Raw genomic sequence first — 20,246 nt, 5'->3', positions numbered from 1 at the left:
ACCAGGGAAGTCCCTGTCTTCATTTTACAAATGAGGAAATCAAGAGGTTAGGTAACTTACCCAAGGCCACACAGCTCAAAAGGAGCATAGTCATAAATTAAGCTGCTGTTGGTCTTATTCCAAAGTACATGCTTTTTACTACTCAGCAGGCAGATTATGGGGCTTCCCTGGTGGTAAAGAATCTGCCTGCCAGTGCAGGAGACACAAGAGACAAAGGTTTGATCCCTGGGTCGGGAAGATCTCCTGTGGAAGTACTTCCACTCCGGTATTCTTGCCTGAGAAATCCCATGGACAGAGGAGCCTGGAGGTCTGCAGTCCATGGTGTTGTGAAAAAAATCTTAGTGACTAAACAACAGTGAGGCAGATTATGAGCACTTTTGCGTTTGAAAGATTGTTTGCAGTTGGTAAAGTCCAACTTGACTGAAGGGTTTAATATCTCACAATCAAAGGGACCTGCAGGCCCATCTCTCAGAGTCCTGCTGGTTTTGACCTAAGTGGACACTATGGCTTAGAACCAAAGAGCTTGTGCCCAGCACACCGCTGGACTCAAGTCTCCACACACAGAGGGACCCAGCAAACAGGGTGCAGGTGAGGGCGCGTCCACATGTTAACTGGAGATCTGGGTGGGGAAGGGCTGGCTCTGATGGGTGAGTGGCAGCTTTATTTTTATGAGCGGAGTGACCAGTGTGCAGCAGCTAGGGATACGCAGAGCTGGGTGTTATCTCAGGAAGTGAGAGCCAGCCGTTCCAGGAACTAATAACTGTTGTTGACAGATAGGAGCTCTGGGTTTAAGTAGAGGTGCCTCCTTACTTGACCAATAAAAGGCAAAGTACATGGTACTCAGAAAGGAACAGCAGAATCACTGTGGACCCAGAGTGGACACAGCACTCCTCAGGGTCCCCAGGCAGTGCTGGTGAGCTTTTTTCTGTTTTAAAGGGTTTTTGATGTGGAGCTTTTTTTAAGTCTTTATTGAATTTGTTATAGTACTGCTTCTGTTTTGTTTTGTTTTCTTGGCCCTGAGACATCTTAGCTCCCTGACCAGGGATTGAACTTGCACCCCCTGCATTGGAAGGTGAAGTCTTAACCACTGGACCACCAGGGAAGAGCTTTTTTTCTTGTTTTTTTTTTTTTTTTTTCCTTTTTAATATTTATTTAGCTTCATCAGGTCTTAGGTTGTGGCACATGGGATCTTTAGTGTCAGCATGTGGGATCTAGTCTCCCGACCGGGATGGAACCCAGGCTCCCTGCGTTCAGAGCCAAGAATCCTAGCCACTGGACCACCAGGGAGACCCCCCTGGTGAGCTTTTAAAGTGAAATGGATTTTCTGTCACTGGGGCAAAACTTTTGATGATTCTATTCTTTAAAAAGTAAACAGAAAAAGGTCACTTCAAGGAAAGGCTGGTGCGAGCGTATTTTTCTTTGGAAGGGCTGGAGTCTAGTTTAATCCCTGCTTTAATCTCCAGGAAGGAGCTGATCGGGCTGTCAGAGAGGGGACACTGTCCAGACCCTGGGGGCTGGCCAGCTGGTGGTTTGTTCTTCCTCTGAAGCTGCAGTGAGCCTGGTCAACCTCCTCCCTCCGGGAGACCTGGTTTCAGGTAGCATTCTTAAAATGCTCTTGATTTTCTTTGGCTAGAAATGTGTCTTTTTAAGTTTGGGGCTTTTCATTTGCTGAGGCTGTGTTTTCTTGTCATGGCAGCCCTCGTTTTGGTAAAATGCTACTAAGGAAGAGCCCAGGATTTCTAACCAAAAGATTTGGCATATTTGGACAAGTGTACACCATTAATAAAAACAAAAAGAACTTGAAAAAAATGCTCCCTTTTCTGAAATCACTAAAAGCCACGATTCACTTACTTAGGGCCCTTCTAAATCTAAAATTGTCTCAAATGTGACATTTTGGACATTCTCTTCAGCTCATCCTGCCTCAGTTTCCATAAATATAAAATGAGAACCACGCTACGTGCATTTTTAGGGCCATGGTGATGATGAAATAAATGATAAACATAAACCAAGAAAAAGGTCTGCACCAAGTGAACCTAATAATTGACGACTGTTATTTTGATTCTTAAGTAAAATGCTCTTGGGGTTTTTGTTGCATTGCTAAAGGAAATGAATGATAAAGATGTGAATGAAGACAATAAATGCTTTTAAATCCCAGACACAATGTCTTCATGCAAAATGAAGATAATAGTACTTTGGCCACATGACTGCTGGCACAAAATAGATACTAAACAAATATTGGTTTTCTTATTCTTTCATTCAAATTTGGCCCCTAAATATACGTGTGTGCTAAGTCGCTTCAGTCCGACTCTTTGCAACCCCGTGGTCTGTAGCCCACCAGGCTCCTCTGTCCACGGGATTCTCCAGGTAAGAATACTGGAGAGAGTTGCCATGCCCTCCTCCAGGGGATTGTCCAACTCAGGGGTTGAACCCATGTCTCATATGTCTCCTCCTGTCTTACCACTAGCACCACCTGTGAAGCCCCACATGTATGTACGTATATATATATATATATATATATGTATGTATGTATGTATCAGATCAGATCAGTCGCTCAGTTGTGTCCGACTCTTTGCGACCCCATGAATCGCAGCACGCCAGGCCTCCCTGTCCAACACCAACTCCCAGAGTTCACCGAGACTCATGTCCATCGAGTCAGTGATGCCATCCAGCCATCTCATCCTCTGTCGTCCCCTTCTCCTCTTGCCCCCAATCCCTCCCATCATCAGAGTCTTTTCCAATGAGTCAACTCTTCGCATGAGGTGGCCAAAGTACTGGAGTTTCAGCTTTAGCATCATTCCTTCCAAAGAAATCCCAGGGCTGATCTCCTTCAGAATGGACTGGTTGGATCTCCTTGCAGTCCAAGGGACTCTTAAGAGTCTTAAGAGTCCAATGGACTCCAGTGTATTCTGTATATTGTAAAATATATACTGACAAATAATATCATGATTAGAGAAAATAGATATGAACAGGGGTTTTTATATTTTCTTTTTTGTTCTCTTTGGATGTAATTCTGCGTCTATGTGTGCATGTATGCTAAGTTGCTTCAGGCATGCCTGACTGTTTATGACCCCATGGACTGTAGCCCTCCAGGTTCCTCTGTCCATGGGATTCTCCAGGCAAGAATATTGGAGTGGGTTGCCATGCCCTCCTCCAGGGGATCTTCCCGACCTAGGGATCAAACCCACATCTCCTGTGTCTCCTAAATTGCAGATGGATTCTTCACTGCTGAGCCACTGGGGAAGCCTGTACTGTATATGTAAACTGTATATGTAAGTACTGTAATAGGGACTTTATAAGGTCAGTCATATGGTTCAGTGAGTATGGGTAGAATCTTCTATGAATGGGTGCCAAGTCTCTTCAGTCATGTCCAGCTGTTTACGACCCTATGGACCGTAGCCTGACTCACTCCTCTGTCCATGGGATTTCCCAGGCAAGAAAACCAGAGTGGGCTGCCATTTCCTCCTCCAGGGGATCGTCCCAACCCAGGTATTGCACCCCAGTCTTGTACATCTCCTGCATTGTTCAGTTCAGTCGCTCAGTTGGGTCCGACTCTTTGCGACCCCATGAATTGCAGCACGCCAGGCCTCCCTGTCCATCACCAACTCTGGGTTCTTTACCAACAGCGCCACCTGGGAAGTCTCCTATGAGTAATTGCAGGGTTTTATGGGCTCCCAGAGCACATTTAGCACAAGAGGATGTCTGGTTTTGGGTGTGTGTGTCTGCTTAGTCTGGTGAGGCCAACTTTCCAGTGCTGTCCTCTGGAAGTTTGGAAGAATGCTGTAGCTTTCTGTAAAACTGGGAAATGCCTTGCCACCACTGGCAAAAACCACTAGCAGGTAATGGTAATACAGATTTATAACCCTTCAGCTGAGGATGTCTGAGATTTTCAATTCTGCCAAGTTTAAACGTATTAACGCCGTGTTGCATGGAAGATTCTTCAAGATGGGCTTTTAATTCCAGACCAGGCACGAGCTATGTATCATTAGACAGCTGTCCCAACCTCTCTGAGCCTTAGTTTCTTCATCTATAAAGTCGGGATACAGATGGGGAGAGAAATAATGATCTGATAGAACTGTTGCTAAGATTAAAATCACTGATGCTTCCAGTGATGCTTAGCAGGGTGGCTCGCCTTTGCCGGAGGTCTGTAGTTCACCTGATCTTCAATTGCTCTTCTACTTAGATTCTGTAGGACATCCGTCATCAGTTTTTATGACTGCATGTTATTTATTTTTTAAAAGTAACCTTCAGTTTTTAGTAAAAATAAACATGCTCTCAGTCCAAAAAATTAAATGTTATAAACTTTAAAATGAAGAGTAGGACTTCCCTGGTGGTCAGTGGGGGAGGACTCTGTGCTTCTTTTGCAGGGGACACAGGTTCAATCTCTGGCCGGGGAAGTCAGCACCCACGTGCTGCTCGGTGTATAATGTTTTTATTTCTTAGTGCATATACAAGTTATGTTTACTCTATACTATATTAATGTGCAATAGAATTATGTCTAAAAAATGTATGTACCCCAGTATTGCTAAAAAATATTAACCATTATCTCAGCCTTCAGTGAGTTAGAATCTTATTGCTGGTGGAGGGTTGGAAATATTATGAGAATTACCAAAAATGTAACCAAGACAGGAAATGAGCAAAGCCTGTTTTTTGTTAATTTTTATTTTTTATTGATGTATAGTAAATCTACGAGGTTATGTTAGTTTCAAGTGTACAGCAAAGTAATTCAGTGATATGCACATGTATATATATATGTTCTTTTTCAGGTTCTTTTCCATTCTAGGTTATTACGAGATATTGAGGAGAGCTCCCTGTGCTATGTAGTGGGCCCTTGTTGTTTACCTAGTTTATATATAGTAATATGTTTATGTTATAGTTTATATATAGTAATATATAGTACTATGTTTATGTTAATTGCCACTCCTAATTTAACTCCACCAGGCCTCCTGCCTCCAGGTATTCCCTCCAGTTTTATTCCAAACATCTCTGTCCACCTGACCTGCTTAAAACATGACCTTTATCATTATAAACCCCTCGTTCTGAAGCCTCAGGGTTGTCAACTACTAAAGTGGGCTTCCATGGTGGCTTAGCAGTAAAGAACTCACCTGCCAATGCAGGAGACCCAGATTCGAGCCCTGGGTCAGAAAGATCCCCTGAGAAGGATATGGCAACCCCCTCCAGTATTCTTGCCTGGAGAATCCCATGGACAGAGGCGTCTGACAGGCTATGGTCCATGGGGTTGCTAAAGAGTTGGACATGACTGAGCCACTAAATAACCACAATAACGACAAAGCAGTGTCTAATTTTTACTCTCACTTTTGTTTTTTCCCACCATAGTTCCATCTTCACTACTTGTCAAAAGCCCTCATTTTCTTTTTCTAGAGCAGGTCTATATTCGTGGAGCTTTCTTGGCTTTGTACCTTCCTGTTTCTTTCTCAATTGCTGGTCTCAATTTTGGGCCAAAAATACCCTACTCTTTCTTTTGGCCTATTTTGGGTACCAGCCCCTTTGAACCACTCAAGTTCTCATTGATTCCCCCCAAGACCTCCGCCCCCGCCTTACGTTGTAGAAATGATGGACTCTAGTACTTTTTGCCACTTGTCATTTATGATATGATCTGACATTCTTTAATTTATTTGTTTCCATCTGATCTTAGTTGTGACATGCAGGATCTTTAGTTGAGGCCTGTGGGATCTTGTTCCTGGACCAGTAATTGATCCCGGGACTCCTTGCATTGGGAGTGCGAAGTCTTAGCCACTGGACTACCAGGGAAGTCCTGATCTGAAATTCTAGTCTTTTCACACGCCTGTTCTATTTAGCTAGAAGTGAATGATCCTGCGCTGACTACCAAGTGCTCTGCTAGGCACTTTCATTTTCTATCTCTTGTATACCCCACGATGACCAGTCAGTCCTTTAGAGTGCCCATTTTACAGATGAGAATACTGAGGCCTAGTGAGTTGCTTTCTTTCTCTCCATCTCACACCAGGCTTCTGTGCATTAAGGTGAAGGCCATGGTGACGGGCACTGCTTCGGATTCTGTGGTTGAAGAGCATTGCCCACCAGTGTTGGGAAGGGCTGGGCCAGGCCTTGGAAGGCAGGCAGCGGAGGGGTTGGGGGAAAGGAACCCCCTTGGTTTGCAGACTGGAGTCACTGCAGCAGGAAAATATTGCAGAGACAGCGCCCAGGGAGCAGCGGTCAGAGCCCAGCCCCGGAGGTCACAGGTGCCCAGGGAGCAGTGGTCAGAGCCCAGCCCTGGAGGTCACAGGTGTTGACCTGGATCCACAAAGCACGGAGGAGGGGTTCGGCTTTGAGGTTTGGCCCTGAACGAGGCTTTTCTCTCTCCTGACTTCTGACTCGCCCATCTGATGGTTGGGGGTTCCTCGCAGGCCAGCGGGCCCCAGCAGGGCCGGCATCTCAGCCTGCTCTGCCTTCTGATCCCAGGCTCTTCCCCCGGTGGGTGGTCTCGTCTGTGAGCTGGAGCAGTGCTGGGGTGGGTAGGAAGTTCCCACGCCACCCAATGGTGGTGCAGTGGGACGAACAGCAAGGGCCACGACGTTGTCAGATGGTTCTCACACTCTTCCTCCATCCTCAGTTACCAGCACTTACTTGGGCTTTCAACTGCCTCATTGGATTGGAGTAGGGTCAGTTTCTTTCTACCTCTGTGCTTCTAGACTTTAAAGCTTTGGTGTGTGCTTAGGGTTGTAAAATGAAATTTCCATTTTTTTGAGTGTGAGCATTCTTTCAGGTTTTGTCCCTTTTGTGTTTCTCCCTTCCTCCTCCCCTCCCCTCTCCCTTCTCCCTTCCTCCCCCACCGCCCTCCACCCCCAATTCTGTTTTCTTTCCACAAGACTTCTTGTAGGCTGCTTATCATCCCTGGGGCTAAGATTCGGAACCCCATCTTTAAACTGGGCTCCATAATATCGCTCACATGTGTTGAGCGAGAGAACAGGCCAGGTGCCTGGCACTCGGAAGCTGGACAGTGTTCGTTTTCTTTCTTCCTCTTTATGGCTCTGTCCACACCAGGCATCGCTCTGTCTTAACCCCTGGAGTCCTCCAGGCTCAAGGTGCCGGTTAGGCATCAGGTGTACAAGACCTTGGGAAAGAAGAGATGTTCTGGATGCCCTGAGCGTTTCTTTCAACCCTTGAGCATGCTTCTGCAGGCGCTCCTCGTAAAATGGGCCGGACTTAAAGCTGCTTTCTGTGTGTTAAGCTCTTCAGACAAAGATCTATAGAAATAGGAGCTGTGTGTGATGTTATTAATTGGCGGCAGCTTTCCATGGACCACCCCGAATGGAAACGCACACAAGGGCCCCCAGATGTGGCCGGGAATCCCTCTTTCTTGGATTGAAGGATGCAGCCAGTCGAGAGGAAAGGCAGTCGCAGAGCCCTGGAGCCTCTTCCGACTGTTCTGGTGGCTCGGCCGCTGCCCTCTGTCTTTCAGGAGCACTTTCTTTTTGTTGGGGCTAATTCCTGTAGCAACCCTCCCACCAGCTCATTTCCCCAGGCTGTAAGCTGGGGCTGACCAAGGAGGTGTGGCGGAGGGGGGCAGGGAACCTGTGCTCAGGCATTATTGCCGCAAGCAGGAAGTGTTTAATGGTTTTCATTTACTGTTAGTTGGAAGAAGGAAGGCTGGACCTTTCTTCCAACAGAAGCGGAAATCAGCCTGAGGACACCACCCCATTTTACCCTCACGAGGGGAACCAGAGTTCCTTAGGGCACCAGTGGTCCCCTCTTGAAATTGCTCGGCCACCTATAGCACCAGGACTCAGAGAATCTCCTACCTACATCTTAAGTCAACGTGATCTGTGAGGCGGTGCCTGGAATGTGAAGCCAGTCTCACAACTAGTGTGGCTGGCGGTGTGTCACTGTGATGAAGCCGGAAGCCACTGTCCTGAGGTCATGTCGGGGCTGGCATCTTCTCCCATTTTTTTGGCCGCACCAAGCAGCTTGCGGGATCTTAGTTCCCTGACCAGGGATCGAACCCGTGTCCCCTGCTGTGGAAGCACAGAGTCCTAATCGTTGGACTCCCAGAAAATTCCCCATCTTGTGCTATTTAAAGTCAAATATCACTTTAAGAATCAACGGACACATGAAATAGATGAGAGCATAGAAAAGTTGAATAATCTGTTTTCATCCCTTTAAGAGAGTTTATCTTTTCTTATATGATAGCAGATTTGCAAAAATCCATCCAGCATCTGTCTAAAAGAAACCCTTAACAAATTTTAAAAGTAGTTTTTAAAGGCCACGGTTGTGATTATCCAATGAAAATTAGAAACACATAATATAAGGCTAATCCTTCTTCCTCTCAAATTTTGACTGTTTAGAAATTAAACCTACATTTCTGGATAACTACTGGGTCAAAAAGGGAATCAAAAGGGAGATCATAAACTATCCAAAAAGAAATGAAAGGGGACCTCTTTACACGAAGCCTAGGGGTCACAGCATAAGAAGCACTCAGGGGAAAACGTATAGCCTTAAATATCTTCACTATCAAAGCAGTCATATGGAAAATAAAGATGAGGATAAAGTAGTCATTTTAAGAAGTTTGGTAAAAAGTACAACATGTTAAACTAAAAGGAAACAGGGCGATCTAAACAAAAAACTAAATGAAATAGAAAACAAGCAGAACGCATTAGAAAGGAATATACATTTAAATGCCAGTTCTTGGCCAGGACTAAATATAGAGATTTAACCACATGTCTGATTCCAGAGAAATGTCTGAGCGAATATCTGAACTTTCCCTCAAGGGAATGCGATGCAACCATTAAAATGGTTCTGACAGCCTTTGTAAGAGGATTGGCGGAAATGTTTATGTCAAATGTGAAGAGCAGAATCAAAAAGTTTATCATAGAGTGATAGAGCCATGTGGATACCACCTTCCATGTCCCTCCTGTTTCCCAGGGAATTAAGTCTGCAAAGAGTACATCAGAGTATCAGAGAGAACAGAGTATTGACAGGTGCTCAACACAGAGGCAGGGTGCAGACATTGCCTGATGGAAGGAAGGACCACATACTGTATGATTCTATTATCGTGTGTCTACAGACATCAGGTGGCTGGCTAGGGCTGGAGGATTGGGGACTTGGGGGTGACAGCTAAAGGGTATGAGGTTTCTTTTGGGGGTGAGGACAGTGTTCTAACATCAGTTGTGTGATGCTTGTACCACATGTGAGTATACTAAAAACCATGTATTTGTACCCTTAAAAAATTGAAGTATAATTTATTTACAGCATTGTGTTAGTTTCTGGTGTATAGCAAAGTGATTCAGTTATACATATATATGTTCTTTTTCATATTCTTTTCCATTATAGTTCATTACAAGATATTGTTATATATAGTTCCTGGTAGGAACTTTATGGTAGGACCTTATTGTTTATCTGTTTTATGTGTAGCAGGTGAATGGGATGGCAAGTGAATTAGATCTTAAGCTGCTACAAAAAAAAAAAAAAATCACATTGATTATCTTGGGGCATGGACGCAATGATTTTCCTCCTGGTTTTCCACCCTATTCTGTAATTCCCAGATTTCCAGATGTAATTCTGTATTACTTGTCTAATGGATACCACGATAAAGTAATAAACACTGTAAAGCAAGAATGTTCTTATTTGGCTTTTAGCACAGGAGGCCGTGATGGGCAATCTGCTAACCTTCCTCCTGAGAAGGTGAGCGGAGGCCGGGTCCGGTAATCCTGAAATCAGGGACTGGTTGTCATGGATCGCTGCTTTGTCGGCTGCCGTCACACACAGAAAGTGGCGCAGGGCTATTCTCCTGCAAGTCAAGGAGAAGAAAGTGTCGTTTTTGTCTGGGGTCTCTCAAAAGCAGGATCACCTCTCAGGGAGAAGCTGGGGGCGTTGCTGTGAAACCTGTGGACGACTAAGAGCCAGTTTCTAGTAAAATCTCCTAAGAGGTGTCAGACTCTGCTGAGTGCTAAATTAGGGAAAGCTGTTACTTATATAACTTCCTGTAATTGCCCGGCAGGAGCAGTCCCTGAAAGCCACCCGCTCCTCCTCTTGGCTGAGTGGGGGATACAGGGCCCTCCCCTCCTGGCAGCCCAGATCTCTTCTACCTTTGGGCTTCATGCTCGGGGGTCAGGCTTTTTAACCGCAACTGAAATGCCATTTTAAACAGAAGACTCCTCTGTCTCTTTTGAAGATGGGAAACTCGTACGCTGGACAGCTGAAGACCACGCGGTTCGAGGAGGTCCTGCACAACTCCATCGAGGCCTCCCTGCGCTCCAACAGCCTGGTACCCAGGCCCATCTTCTCCCAGTTGTACCTAGAAGCAGAGCAGCAGCTTTCCGCTCTAGAAGGTAGGAGATGTGTCTGTGCCCTTCTCTACCGTGTGCGGGAATGTTCAAGATGGGACTTGAAACTCTTTCCTCTTCCACTTGGTGTAGCAACTGTTGGGTCTGGCAGAATGGAATTATTAGGAAAGAGAAAGTTGCATGTGCGTCCTTACTTGGCTAAAACTCAAATTTAAGTCTCAGCCATAAAGTTGCAAGGAATGAGATGATTCACTGGACTAGTAGGAGAAAGAAAGGCCGGTGTTAACTTGTTCTCAATTGGTTGTTACTTATGCTCATGAAAGGTTTTGATGGTCTGACTTGGATAAATAAGACATTTTAACATATTTTTGACCCTCAGTTATATATATATATATATTTCCTCTGTGATTTGTGGCCCTATCTTTGCAAAGGAGTGTAAGTACTTTTCCATGTGATAGCAGTTATGAGAGCCCTCTACTACTACTACTACCACTACTAAGTCGCTTCAGTCGTGTCCGACTCAGTGTGACCCCGTGGACTGCAGCCCACCAGGCTCCCCCGTCCCTGAGATTCTCCAGGCAAGAACACTGGAGTGGGTTGCCATTTCCTTCTCCAATGCATGAAAGTGGAAAGTGAAAGTGAAGTCGCTCAGTCGTGTCCGACTCTTAGCGACCCCATGGACTGCAGCCTACCAGGCTCCTCCATCCATGGGATTTTCCGGGCAACAGTACTGGAGTGGGGTGCCATTGCCTTCTCCGATGAGAGCCCTCTAGAAACTGTTAAAAGCCAAGAATAAAGCCTTATGAGTTTAATGTGTACCAGCAATAAATTATCTTCGGGCATGGGGATAAGTTTGGGGTTTACTTAATTATCCAGAGAATAAACTGGTTGTATTTTTCAGTCCTCAGTTTACATTTTTATAGTCACGTATCTTCAAGTCCAAAGTTGCCCCAGCCCCTTATCTATTGCTGAAGAAGTCGTTTTGGTCACTTGTCTTCCACTTGAAGTTACCTGCAGACTTCGCTTAGCTTTTGAAGTGAAAGACGCCGTGGTTTACAACAAAGATGAACTCATTAAGGAAGCCTGCAGTGTACCAGGTCCTGTCTTAGGGTGGTCGTGGTGTGTGCCTGTGTCCCTGTGTGTGTATGGTTGTATGTGCAAGGTGGGTGTGGGGAAGGTGGGCTGGGGATGGTTGCATTTTCCAAGAGAAAATGAGGCTCAATATCTGATATCTGATCGTCCCTCTCTAGGAGGGAGGCTTTCCTGTGTCACTCTTTAAAGCATTTTTACAAAATTAATCTTGCAAATAGCAACAGCTAAGGACCTAAAGGAACTGGCTCTGGGTCTGAGAGAAAGTAGATTGTGGTCAAAAGCAGGAGTCAGGAAACCCAAGGGTTCTCTGGCATTCACATTAAAGTACCAATGATTTCCGGCCCAGGAAGTTTTACTGTGACACTGAGGGGCATTTGAGGAATAACTGGGGCATCTTTTACAGTCCATGTTTTCGACTAGCTGAAAGACTTGTGAAATATGTATTAAATGATCATTGTTAACTTCTTACAGTATCGAAAGGCTTAGCTGCTAATGGGAAATGAACAGTAGTACTCATGATAAGTACTCATGGTCAGCCCTTCTCGTTTATGATATGAAAACCAGCTCAGGCCCTCTCTATCATTTTCCCATTTGTCTGGCAAGCAGCATAGAGAGACCCTCCCGGATTTTGTTTCTCTAGCACTGGGAGGTGGAGAAGGCAATGGCACCCCACTCCAGTACTCTTGCCTGGAAAATCCCATGGATGGAGGGGCCTGGTGGGCTGCAGTCCATGGGGTCGCTAGGAGTCGGACACGACTGAGCGACTTCACTTTATTTTTTCACTTTCATGCACTGGAGAAGGAAATGGCAACCCACACCAGTGTTCTTGCCTGGAGAATCCCAGGGACGGGGGAGCCTGGTGGGCTGCTGTCTATGGGGTCGCACAGAGTCGGACATGACTGAAGTGACTTAGCAGCAGCAGCAGCAGCGCTGGGAGGTGTGGGGAGGGGGTTGGTGAAAAGGAGGAGATGGTCGATTTGCTAAATGTCCCTATCAGTCGAGCACTCAGCTTGAGCCCCTGGTTTCTGCATCATAGAACGTGGTGCACAGGGTTTGTTTGGTCTGTCTCTCTGTCGGGATCTCTTATCTTATTGCTGTCCTTCCTCAGACAGTAACATTAAGGATGCTTTTTATGACCAGGGCACTGGTGTCCCAAACACCCCTAGATCTGTTAACATTTTCTCTATTTGCAAGGGCAGTTCAGAGGGGCCCTGTTACTTTGTTCTCCAAATTAGGGGTATGACCTTTCCTAACAGGGGAGAAACCTTTTATGTGTTATTTTATTTTTTTTTAAAGGAAGGCCAAGCAAACCAAACAAATACACCCTTCGAATTTGGGATAAGTGTTTATTAAACAAGATACAGGTAAATTCCTGTCGTCCCACCCACTCAGAATGTCATACAGTTTCTTCTCATGTAAAGAAAACAAAACTTATTCTAAAACATCAATACTTTCATACACCATGGGGTGAAGTGCTGTCATGACATCTCTGGATACCCATGGTTGAGTTTTAAGATCCTAAGCTCCCAGTCCAGTTGGTTTTGTCTAAGGCCATTTTAAAGCCCTCATTCTGCCAGAAGACCTTGGTAAACAGTCTGGTTTAGTCTGGCCCTGGTTAGGAAGTCTCCTCAGGCTTGCTGCTGGCTGACAGATTCCATCAAAGACCCTGGAATGTCTGATGTAGACCTTTGACCTTTAATCCCGCTTTCTTAGCAGAAAGCGGATTCTTGGCAGCCACTGGATTTTGAGCCCTTTCTTTGACTTTCGGAGGCTTAAGACCCTCCTCTTTCATTCTTTCCGAGAGTCTGCATTCCTGCTCTTTTTGGTTGAACAGAATATACGTGCAGACATTCCTGTGCGTGCCCTCCAAGCTCCGAAAGCCTGGCTTTCTTTCCCCTTTTCACTCTAATTGTTGGCTTTTTGCTGTCCCCCTGCTGAGCCCCGGTGAGTCCCTGGTTCACAGACTAATCTTGATTTTGCAGAGCCTTCCAAGCCACCCACTCCGTAGGTGGCTAAAGGGTGGTTTCAGTCCCCGTGGGGACCGTGCTGCATGGGTGGCACCTGGAGTCTGGGCATGACTCTATACCTTCTGCTAAAACCAACCACGCCTGCATTTAGTGGCAGGAAGGAAGCGTCTGAAAGAGGCTCTGGTGTTTATCCCTTCAACTCCCTTTGTGTTCTTGCCTGGGTAATCTTTTTACAGTCTCCCCACCACCTCTGTGTCCTCCAGTCCTAGAGGGAGGCAGACACCAGGAATTCTTGCTTACTTCCTGCTGTGACCTTCCCAAGGTCATGGGCCTGGGCTGGCCCGAAATGTTCAGTTTCTTCTGCCTCTTGTCCTTCCGGCACGTTTAAAATAGGGCTTCCCTTGTGGCTCAGATGGTAAAGAATCTGCCTGCAATGCAGGAGACCCAGGTTTGATCCCTGGGTCAGGAAGATCCCCTGGAGAAGGGAATGACTACCTACTCCAGTATTCTTGCCTGGAGAATCCCATGGACAGAGAAGCCTGGCGGGCTACAGTCCGTGGGGTCACAAGGAGTCGGACGCGACTGAGCGACTAACACCTTTAAAGTGGTGACCACCCTGAGGTTATGCTCCCAGCCCGCTGTACTGATTAAATCACCCTTGGAATGTTCTGTGCAATGCTGAGTGCCGTGTTTCCCCACGGAGACTGTCACAGCTCAAGGTGGCCTTCTATAACCACCTCATCTTAAAGAGGCAGGATTTGACGCCCAGAGAGGTTAAGTAACTTTCCTGGGGCCACACAGACAATGGCAGATCCAGGGACTAAAACTGGAGTTCCCAGATTCCTAGCCCGTTTTTCTGTTGCGCGTGATTTCGTCATTAACTGGAAAACACGTCACATACTGAATGGATGGGTTGAGAGCCAAGGGAGGTGAGAGTAGAAGAAATGGCAGCAAAGGGGCTGGCCCAAGGGAAGAGACAGGAGACACAGAAAAGAAAGGAGCAGCTGTCCCTGGCCTCGGCTATCTAAGGATGTTTGTAGCAGCCCTACTGTGTGAAGAAATCTGGGTGCTATTTATTAAATGACATTTAAAGATAGGCAATTTGAGAAAGACTTTTTACCCAAAACATCTCTTAAAAGAAGTTTGAAAACTCACTGATGTGAAACCCTTTTTCTCTAGCAGGCTGGGTAAATAAGGGGTGTGTGTGTGTGTGTGTGTGTGTGTGTGTGTATGCGCACGCCCTCTGTGTATACTCCAAACAGTTGGGAATTACAATGATTCGGAAAAAAACAGGAACAAACTTTTTGGCTAACTCAGTGGTTTCCTGAGCGCTGCCTCTGTGTGTGTGAGATATTCTGCTTGGGGCCTGAATTCCTGAATAACAGCAGCACCCCCGGCCCTCAGGAGCTGACCACGTGGGGAAGGCCAGCTCCTCTGCTGCGGAGATGGAGAGCAGGCACGAGGAGAGTGGGGTTTCCCTGGCCAGTTGCTGGCTCTCCTGGCCCGTTCCACATTTGCCATTAGTCCTAAAGTACTATTTCACTTGAAAAGTTTCCTATAGGCATAAAGTCGCTGAGAGGGCCTGACCCTGTGCTGGTTTGTTTTGTGTGTGTGACAACTTCTGGTGTGTTTATATTTCTAATAATGTATACATCTAGTTTTCCCTTGGGGATAAATAACAGCATATGGTTTGACTCCTGTCTTATTCAACGTAAAGGCCGTTCACACTGTATTTCAGGTTCTATTTTACGACAAGGACAGCAGCTTGGGCACCAGATACAGCTGGGAACAGGCTGGCTGTGCTGCCTAGCAGGTGGTTGAATCACTGGGTCTCTCTGAACCTCAGTTTCCTTACCTGTAAAATGGTCCCTGGGTTACACTGTGGTTCCTCCCACACAGCTGTTATTGGAGTGCCTACTGTGTGCAGACTTTATAGTCGGTCCTTGTCAGCAACTGTATACATACCGAGCTCTGTTGCTCATGCAGATATGTGCAGCTGTGAGCGCTGGGAGGGGATGTGGACGTGTATTTTCTGAAGTCATAAGGCCAGGCTTGGAGCCAGAGTCTGTGACCTTGGGAAAGACATCCGGTCTGAGTGAGCCTTGACCCTCGCCCCTAGTGAAGAAGGGTGATGGTGCTCGGCTTAAACAGTGTGTCTCTGAGGACTGGTTAATTCCTAACTAACTGGGGCTCACCATGTACTTACTTCTGCCTTGGTCATCACTCCCCTATTCCACGTCTAGGTGGAAGCCGAGTGGACAATGAAGAAGAGGAAGAGGAAGGGGACGGGGGGCTGGAACAGAACTGTCCCCCAAACCCCTACCAGATGCACCCCCCGCCTGAAGGATGCTGCACCACGGACGGTGAGATGCCCACTGGGCTGTGCGCTGAGAGCCCCCCGAGCTGTGAGCTGAGCCCATGTCCCCAAGATGATGGATGAAGGGGAACCACCCCATACTTGAGAGTCAGACCTGGCTCCATCGTGGCCCTCCCCACCCCGCTCAGAAGCTTTGAGTAAATGACTTAACTTCTCTGAGCCTCGATTTCCCTGTCTGCAAATTAGAGGCAGGACCACCTGCCCAAAGATGATCAAATGAAAGCCTTCCAGGGCTTTTCCCACTCAGTGCCTCACACAGTGGGTGCTACTTCCTGCTTCCTGCTTTGCCCAGGAGCAGATGGGAGAACTAGGAGCCAGTGCCTTGAAAATGGTAAAGCAGATGTCCCTGGAGGAGAATCTTACTAAGGTATAAATACCTTACGGGTTTGCAGGGAAGGCCTCGGGGTCTCAGAGTTCACATTAGCCCATGTCATCCCTGTTGGTCATTAAAGATGGGAAAACACAGGGCATGGGGCCACTTGTGCCTTCGGGGAGAGAGATTCCCAGAAAAGGTCGATCCAGATCAATCTCAGCTGTTTCTCTCTTCTTCCTTTTTTCCCTAAGTATTTCTGGACACTTAATTTAAAAATAAGAAGCATGTTTAAGGGCTTCCCAAGTAGCACTAGTCGTAAAACATCTGTAAAGAGACGAGGGTTTGAATCCTGGGTTGGGAAGTCCCCTGGAGGAGTGCATGGCAGCCCACTCCAGTATTCTTGCCCGGAGAATCCCATGGACAGAGGAGCCTGGCGGGCTACAGTGCATGGGGTCGCAAAGAGTCAGACTTGACTGAAGCAACTTAGCACACGCACAGACGTTTAAACGCTCTGAAATAGAAAAAGTTCAAGTGCGTAGTGTCCCCCTCTGCTGATGGGACTTCTCTGAGACCATCATTACCAGGTCGTCAGCCTGAATTCCTGCCCTTGGCCTGTGCCTCATACACGTTAAGTGCAGGGTGGCAAAGACCTCAAATTGCTCGCAGTCCCTTATGGATTTTTCGTCCACGTTTTAATTTACCATCACTTGTCTAGCCATTTCTCCCGTTGACCTTCATTTGTACATTCACATATGTGTATTGTACGGTAACAGCAGTAGTCGTAAATACAGCAAGTAGTTAAGTGTCACGAATGACGATGGTTACAATTTGATCTCTCAGAATTACTTTTATTCATTTTATTTTTTTATTCTGCCCAGTCACTTTATTGTTGTGAATCATGGTAACTGGCAAGTGAAGCGCATGTAAGGATAACATAGCTAATAATGTTCTCAGAATTAATTTTAGAGTCAGCCCAGGCCAGGGGTGAGGATGGTTGCTGACAAAATTCAGACTGTTTTCCTGCTTTGCCGGCGTGGATCCTGGTTGTGTGGGGGCGCTCGCTGGACGGCGTGTGAGCCCTGTCCATCCCTCCTAGGGTTCTGCCAGGCCGGGAAGGACCTGCGTCTGGTCTCCATCTCCAGTGAGCCCATCGACATCCCTGCGGGCTTCCTCCTGGTGGGTGCCAAGTCCCCCAGCCTGCCTGACCATCTCCTGGTGTGTGCCGTGGACAAGAGGTTCCTGCCGGATGACAACGGACACAACGCCCTTCTTGGTGAGTTCCTCCTGGGCTCTGCTCTACAGCTCAGGCTGCATGATGGGTGGGGACAAGGAGGGCCACTGGTCCCCATGGAAGACAGGCCACCTTTGGGCCTCTTCATCAGCACGTCCCACAACCCCATTCATTCCTCATTCTGTGGCCTATTTCTTTGTGGAATGGAATGCAAATGAGATTTGTTTTAAAATGTGACTACCTGGAGCTTTCCCTGGTGGTCCGGGGATTAACAGTCTGTACCTACAGTGCAGGGGACGTGAGTTTGATCCCTGGTTGGGGAACTACATGATACTCTGTAGCATGGCCAAAAAAATAAACGAATAGTGTAAAAATAAAATGTGACAACTTTCCTATAGAAAGCCTGTCAGTTAGTACTACTTTTTTTGGTAAATGTGTTCATCAGAACTTTCCTAAGTGCCTACCTGTGTTGGGAATGTAATCCGGACCCCATCCGAGATGCTCTCAGAGGCCAGCAGACGCGTGGCAGGAGGAGAATAAGGCTGAGCGTGTGTCCCCCTGACCAGGACAGTCCTGTTCCAAGTGACTGCCCGGCACCCTCTACCATTCTCTTCTTTGCTTTACCTTTTGCCTCTCACCAGTCAAGGTCGCCTTGGACCTGTTAATGAACTTGCCTGAGGGTGCATGAGTAAAAGAATGTGGCCAGGATTCTGATTCAGGTCTTCCTGGTTCCATATGGTACCTTTAACTACTGCACCCCACAGTCACTCAGGGTCAGGGTCAGCCTAGGGAAGCTGTGGTTTTGACCTTTGGAACCACTGCTGGCCCATGGAATCCTCAATGTCAGTGCAAGTCAAGGCCAAGCCATACCAAGCCTGTCTCCTGTTGGTTCAAACATTTATTGAGCTCTTACTGAATGCCCGACCCTGTGCTCGGCACGCTCCCCGGTAAGTGAAGCAAAGTCCGGGGAGACATGAGGTTTGGACCGAGAGCTCAGCGAGCTGGCTCCAGCCCCGTGTCTGACCATAGGCTGCTGTGTGACCCTGGGCCTCTGTGTCCTTGTCCAGGGAGTGGGCAAGTGCTTTCTACATGGCCCCTCACCTGGCCTGGCATCTCCTTGGCAGGAGAGCTGGGCAGACAGGAGGGTTGGTAATGATCTGTCTAGCTGAGATGTAGCCTCAGAAATAATCTTCATGGCAGAAGCAAGTTTGATCATGAGAGTTTATGGGAAAAACTTCTAGGTTAAACTTCTCCTGCTGGCCCCATTCCTTCTGTGCTTTCCCAGTGGACAAACATTTAAACCTCAGTTTTACACTTGATATGTTCCCAAATCTGGGTAGGTAAAAACACTTTCAGTTCAGTTCACTTGCTCAGTTGTGTCAGACGCTTTGCGTTCCCATGGACTGCAGCACGCCAGGCCTCCCTGTCCATCACCAACTCCCAGAGTTTACTCAAACTTATGTCCATTGAGTCAGTGATGCCATCCAACCATCACATCCTCTGTCGTCCCCTTCTCCTCCCGTCTTCAATCTTTCCTAGTGTCAGGGTCTTTTCCACTGAGTCAGTTCTTTGCATCAGGTGGCCCAAGTATTGGAGTTTCAGCTTCAGCGTCAGTCCTTCCAATGAATATTCAGGACTGATTTCCTTTAGGATGGACTGGTTGGATCTCCTACACACTTTAGTGGATATTTATTGAGGACATTTTATGTCTGAGTCTCTGTGCAAAGGACTGAAGGATGGAGGTGGGACAGCAAGGCTTGACCCAGAGAAGAAAAAGAAATGGTTCCTGCCACGAGGGCACACTCTGAAACCTGGCAGATGACTGCTCAGTGGAGGGACAGACATGACTCTGAGGCAACAACCAGCAGGAGAAAAGGTTTTGGCCGGTTCTTTCTTAAGGCGGCTCTATGGGTTTATTGTAATCAGTTTTGAAAGCAAGAATAATCCAGGAAATTTACTCCACCAAGGAAGCTCATTGCTTCTGAGTCATTGCATCTCAGAGTGAATTTGCTTATCAAGGCCGCTCAGGACAGAATGAGTGGGGAAGACAGACTGGTGACTTGGTTAGCGTTTGATCTGGCCTGAATTCCTCCCCTTTGTGACTGTAAAGGAATTGCGAGGGCAGTAAATCTAGGAGGCTCCATGTCTCGAAATGCAGAGGCAAGAATCTTTCAGTTCATTCACCACCGGCCTGGGAACAGCTTCAGCCCCTCCGGCGGGGAGCGTAGAGGAAGTGGGGTCTTTGTTAATTGCTTGCCAAAAAGCCATCGGAGGTGGGTAACAAGGGCCGGCTGGTAATAACCCATGCTTTCTTCTTTTAAAATAACTTTATACTCTCAGCTTGCACACTTAGCACTGTTTAGGTTTCCTGCAATTAACCCTGATGGCTGCACAGGGCATGGTGGCCCAGCACCCCTCTGGGGCCGGGGCCCAGCACTTTTTAGTGACCTATAAAGGGGAGGCTCTGGAGTATCTTAGGAGAAAGTAACAGCTTTAAACCCCCCCCCACCCCACCCCCCACCCCCCCATAATTTATAGAGAAAGTAGTGCTGGTTTTAGTGACTTTGAATCAACAGAGATTTCGGTCTGTGAAAGCGAAAAGACTAAAATGTAGGTGTGTGTTCAGTTGTTTGATAGTAATTCATCGAAACTAGCTGATGGCTAAGACAAAGGAGAAGAAACCATCTATTACAGCTGTGTGTGTGCTTGCTAAGTCGCTTTAGTCCCGGCAAGAATACTGGAGTGGGTTGCCTTGCCCTCCTCCAGGGGAATCTTCCTGACCCAGGGGTCCAACCCGCGTCTCTTACGTCTCCTGCATTGGCTGGCAGGTTCTTTTCCACTAGTACCACCTGGGAAGCTTCCATCTATTACAGCTGGAATGTTCATTTCTGAGATGAGAGTAAATGAGCCGTTTGTTCATCTAGCAGGCAAATAATTATGCGTTTATTATTATTCATAGTAATAAATAACTGAAGGTGGACTTTAAGTTCAGACTGGGGCCCCAAAG

At 47.0% G+C, this 20,246-nt stretch overlaps 1 protein-coding gene across 12 annotated transcripts in view; it reads left to right on the top strand.

Moving 5' to 3' along the window:
- The window catches only part of GREB1 (growth regulating estrogen receptor binding 1), a 134,560-nt gene that overhangs the window by 54,122 nt on the left and 60,192 nt on the right, over positions 1–20,246 (top strand). For all 12 annotated transcript variants that reach the window (XM_024998441.2, XM_024998440.2, XM_010810181.4 and 9 more), the window contains 3 exons: positions 10,148–10,304; positions 15,562–15,681; positions 17,105–17,281. In XM_024998441.2, coding sequence (XP_024854209.1) covers positions 10,148–10,304; positions 15,562–15,681; positions 17,105–17,281 — 454 coding nt within the window. Of the gene's footprint in view, positions 1–10,147; positions 10,305–15,561; positions 15,682–17,104; positions 17,282–20,246 lie in introns of those variants that run through there.

The sequence above is a fragment of the Bos taurus genome, chromosome 11 (genome assembly GCF_002263795.3).
Source record: "Bos taurus isolate L1 Dominette 01449 registration number 42190680 breed Hereford chromosome 11, ARS-UCD2.0, whole genome shotgun sequence".
Classification (NCBI taxonomy): Eukaryota; Metazoa; Chordata; class Mammalia; order Artiodactyla; family Bovidae; genus Bos; species Bos taurus.
The sequence above is the reverse complement of the archived record's forward strand: the minus strand, read 5'-3'. Positions and strand labels throughout refer to the sequence as shown.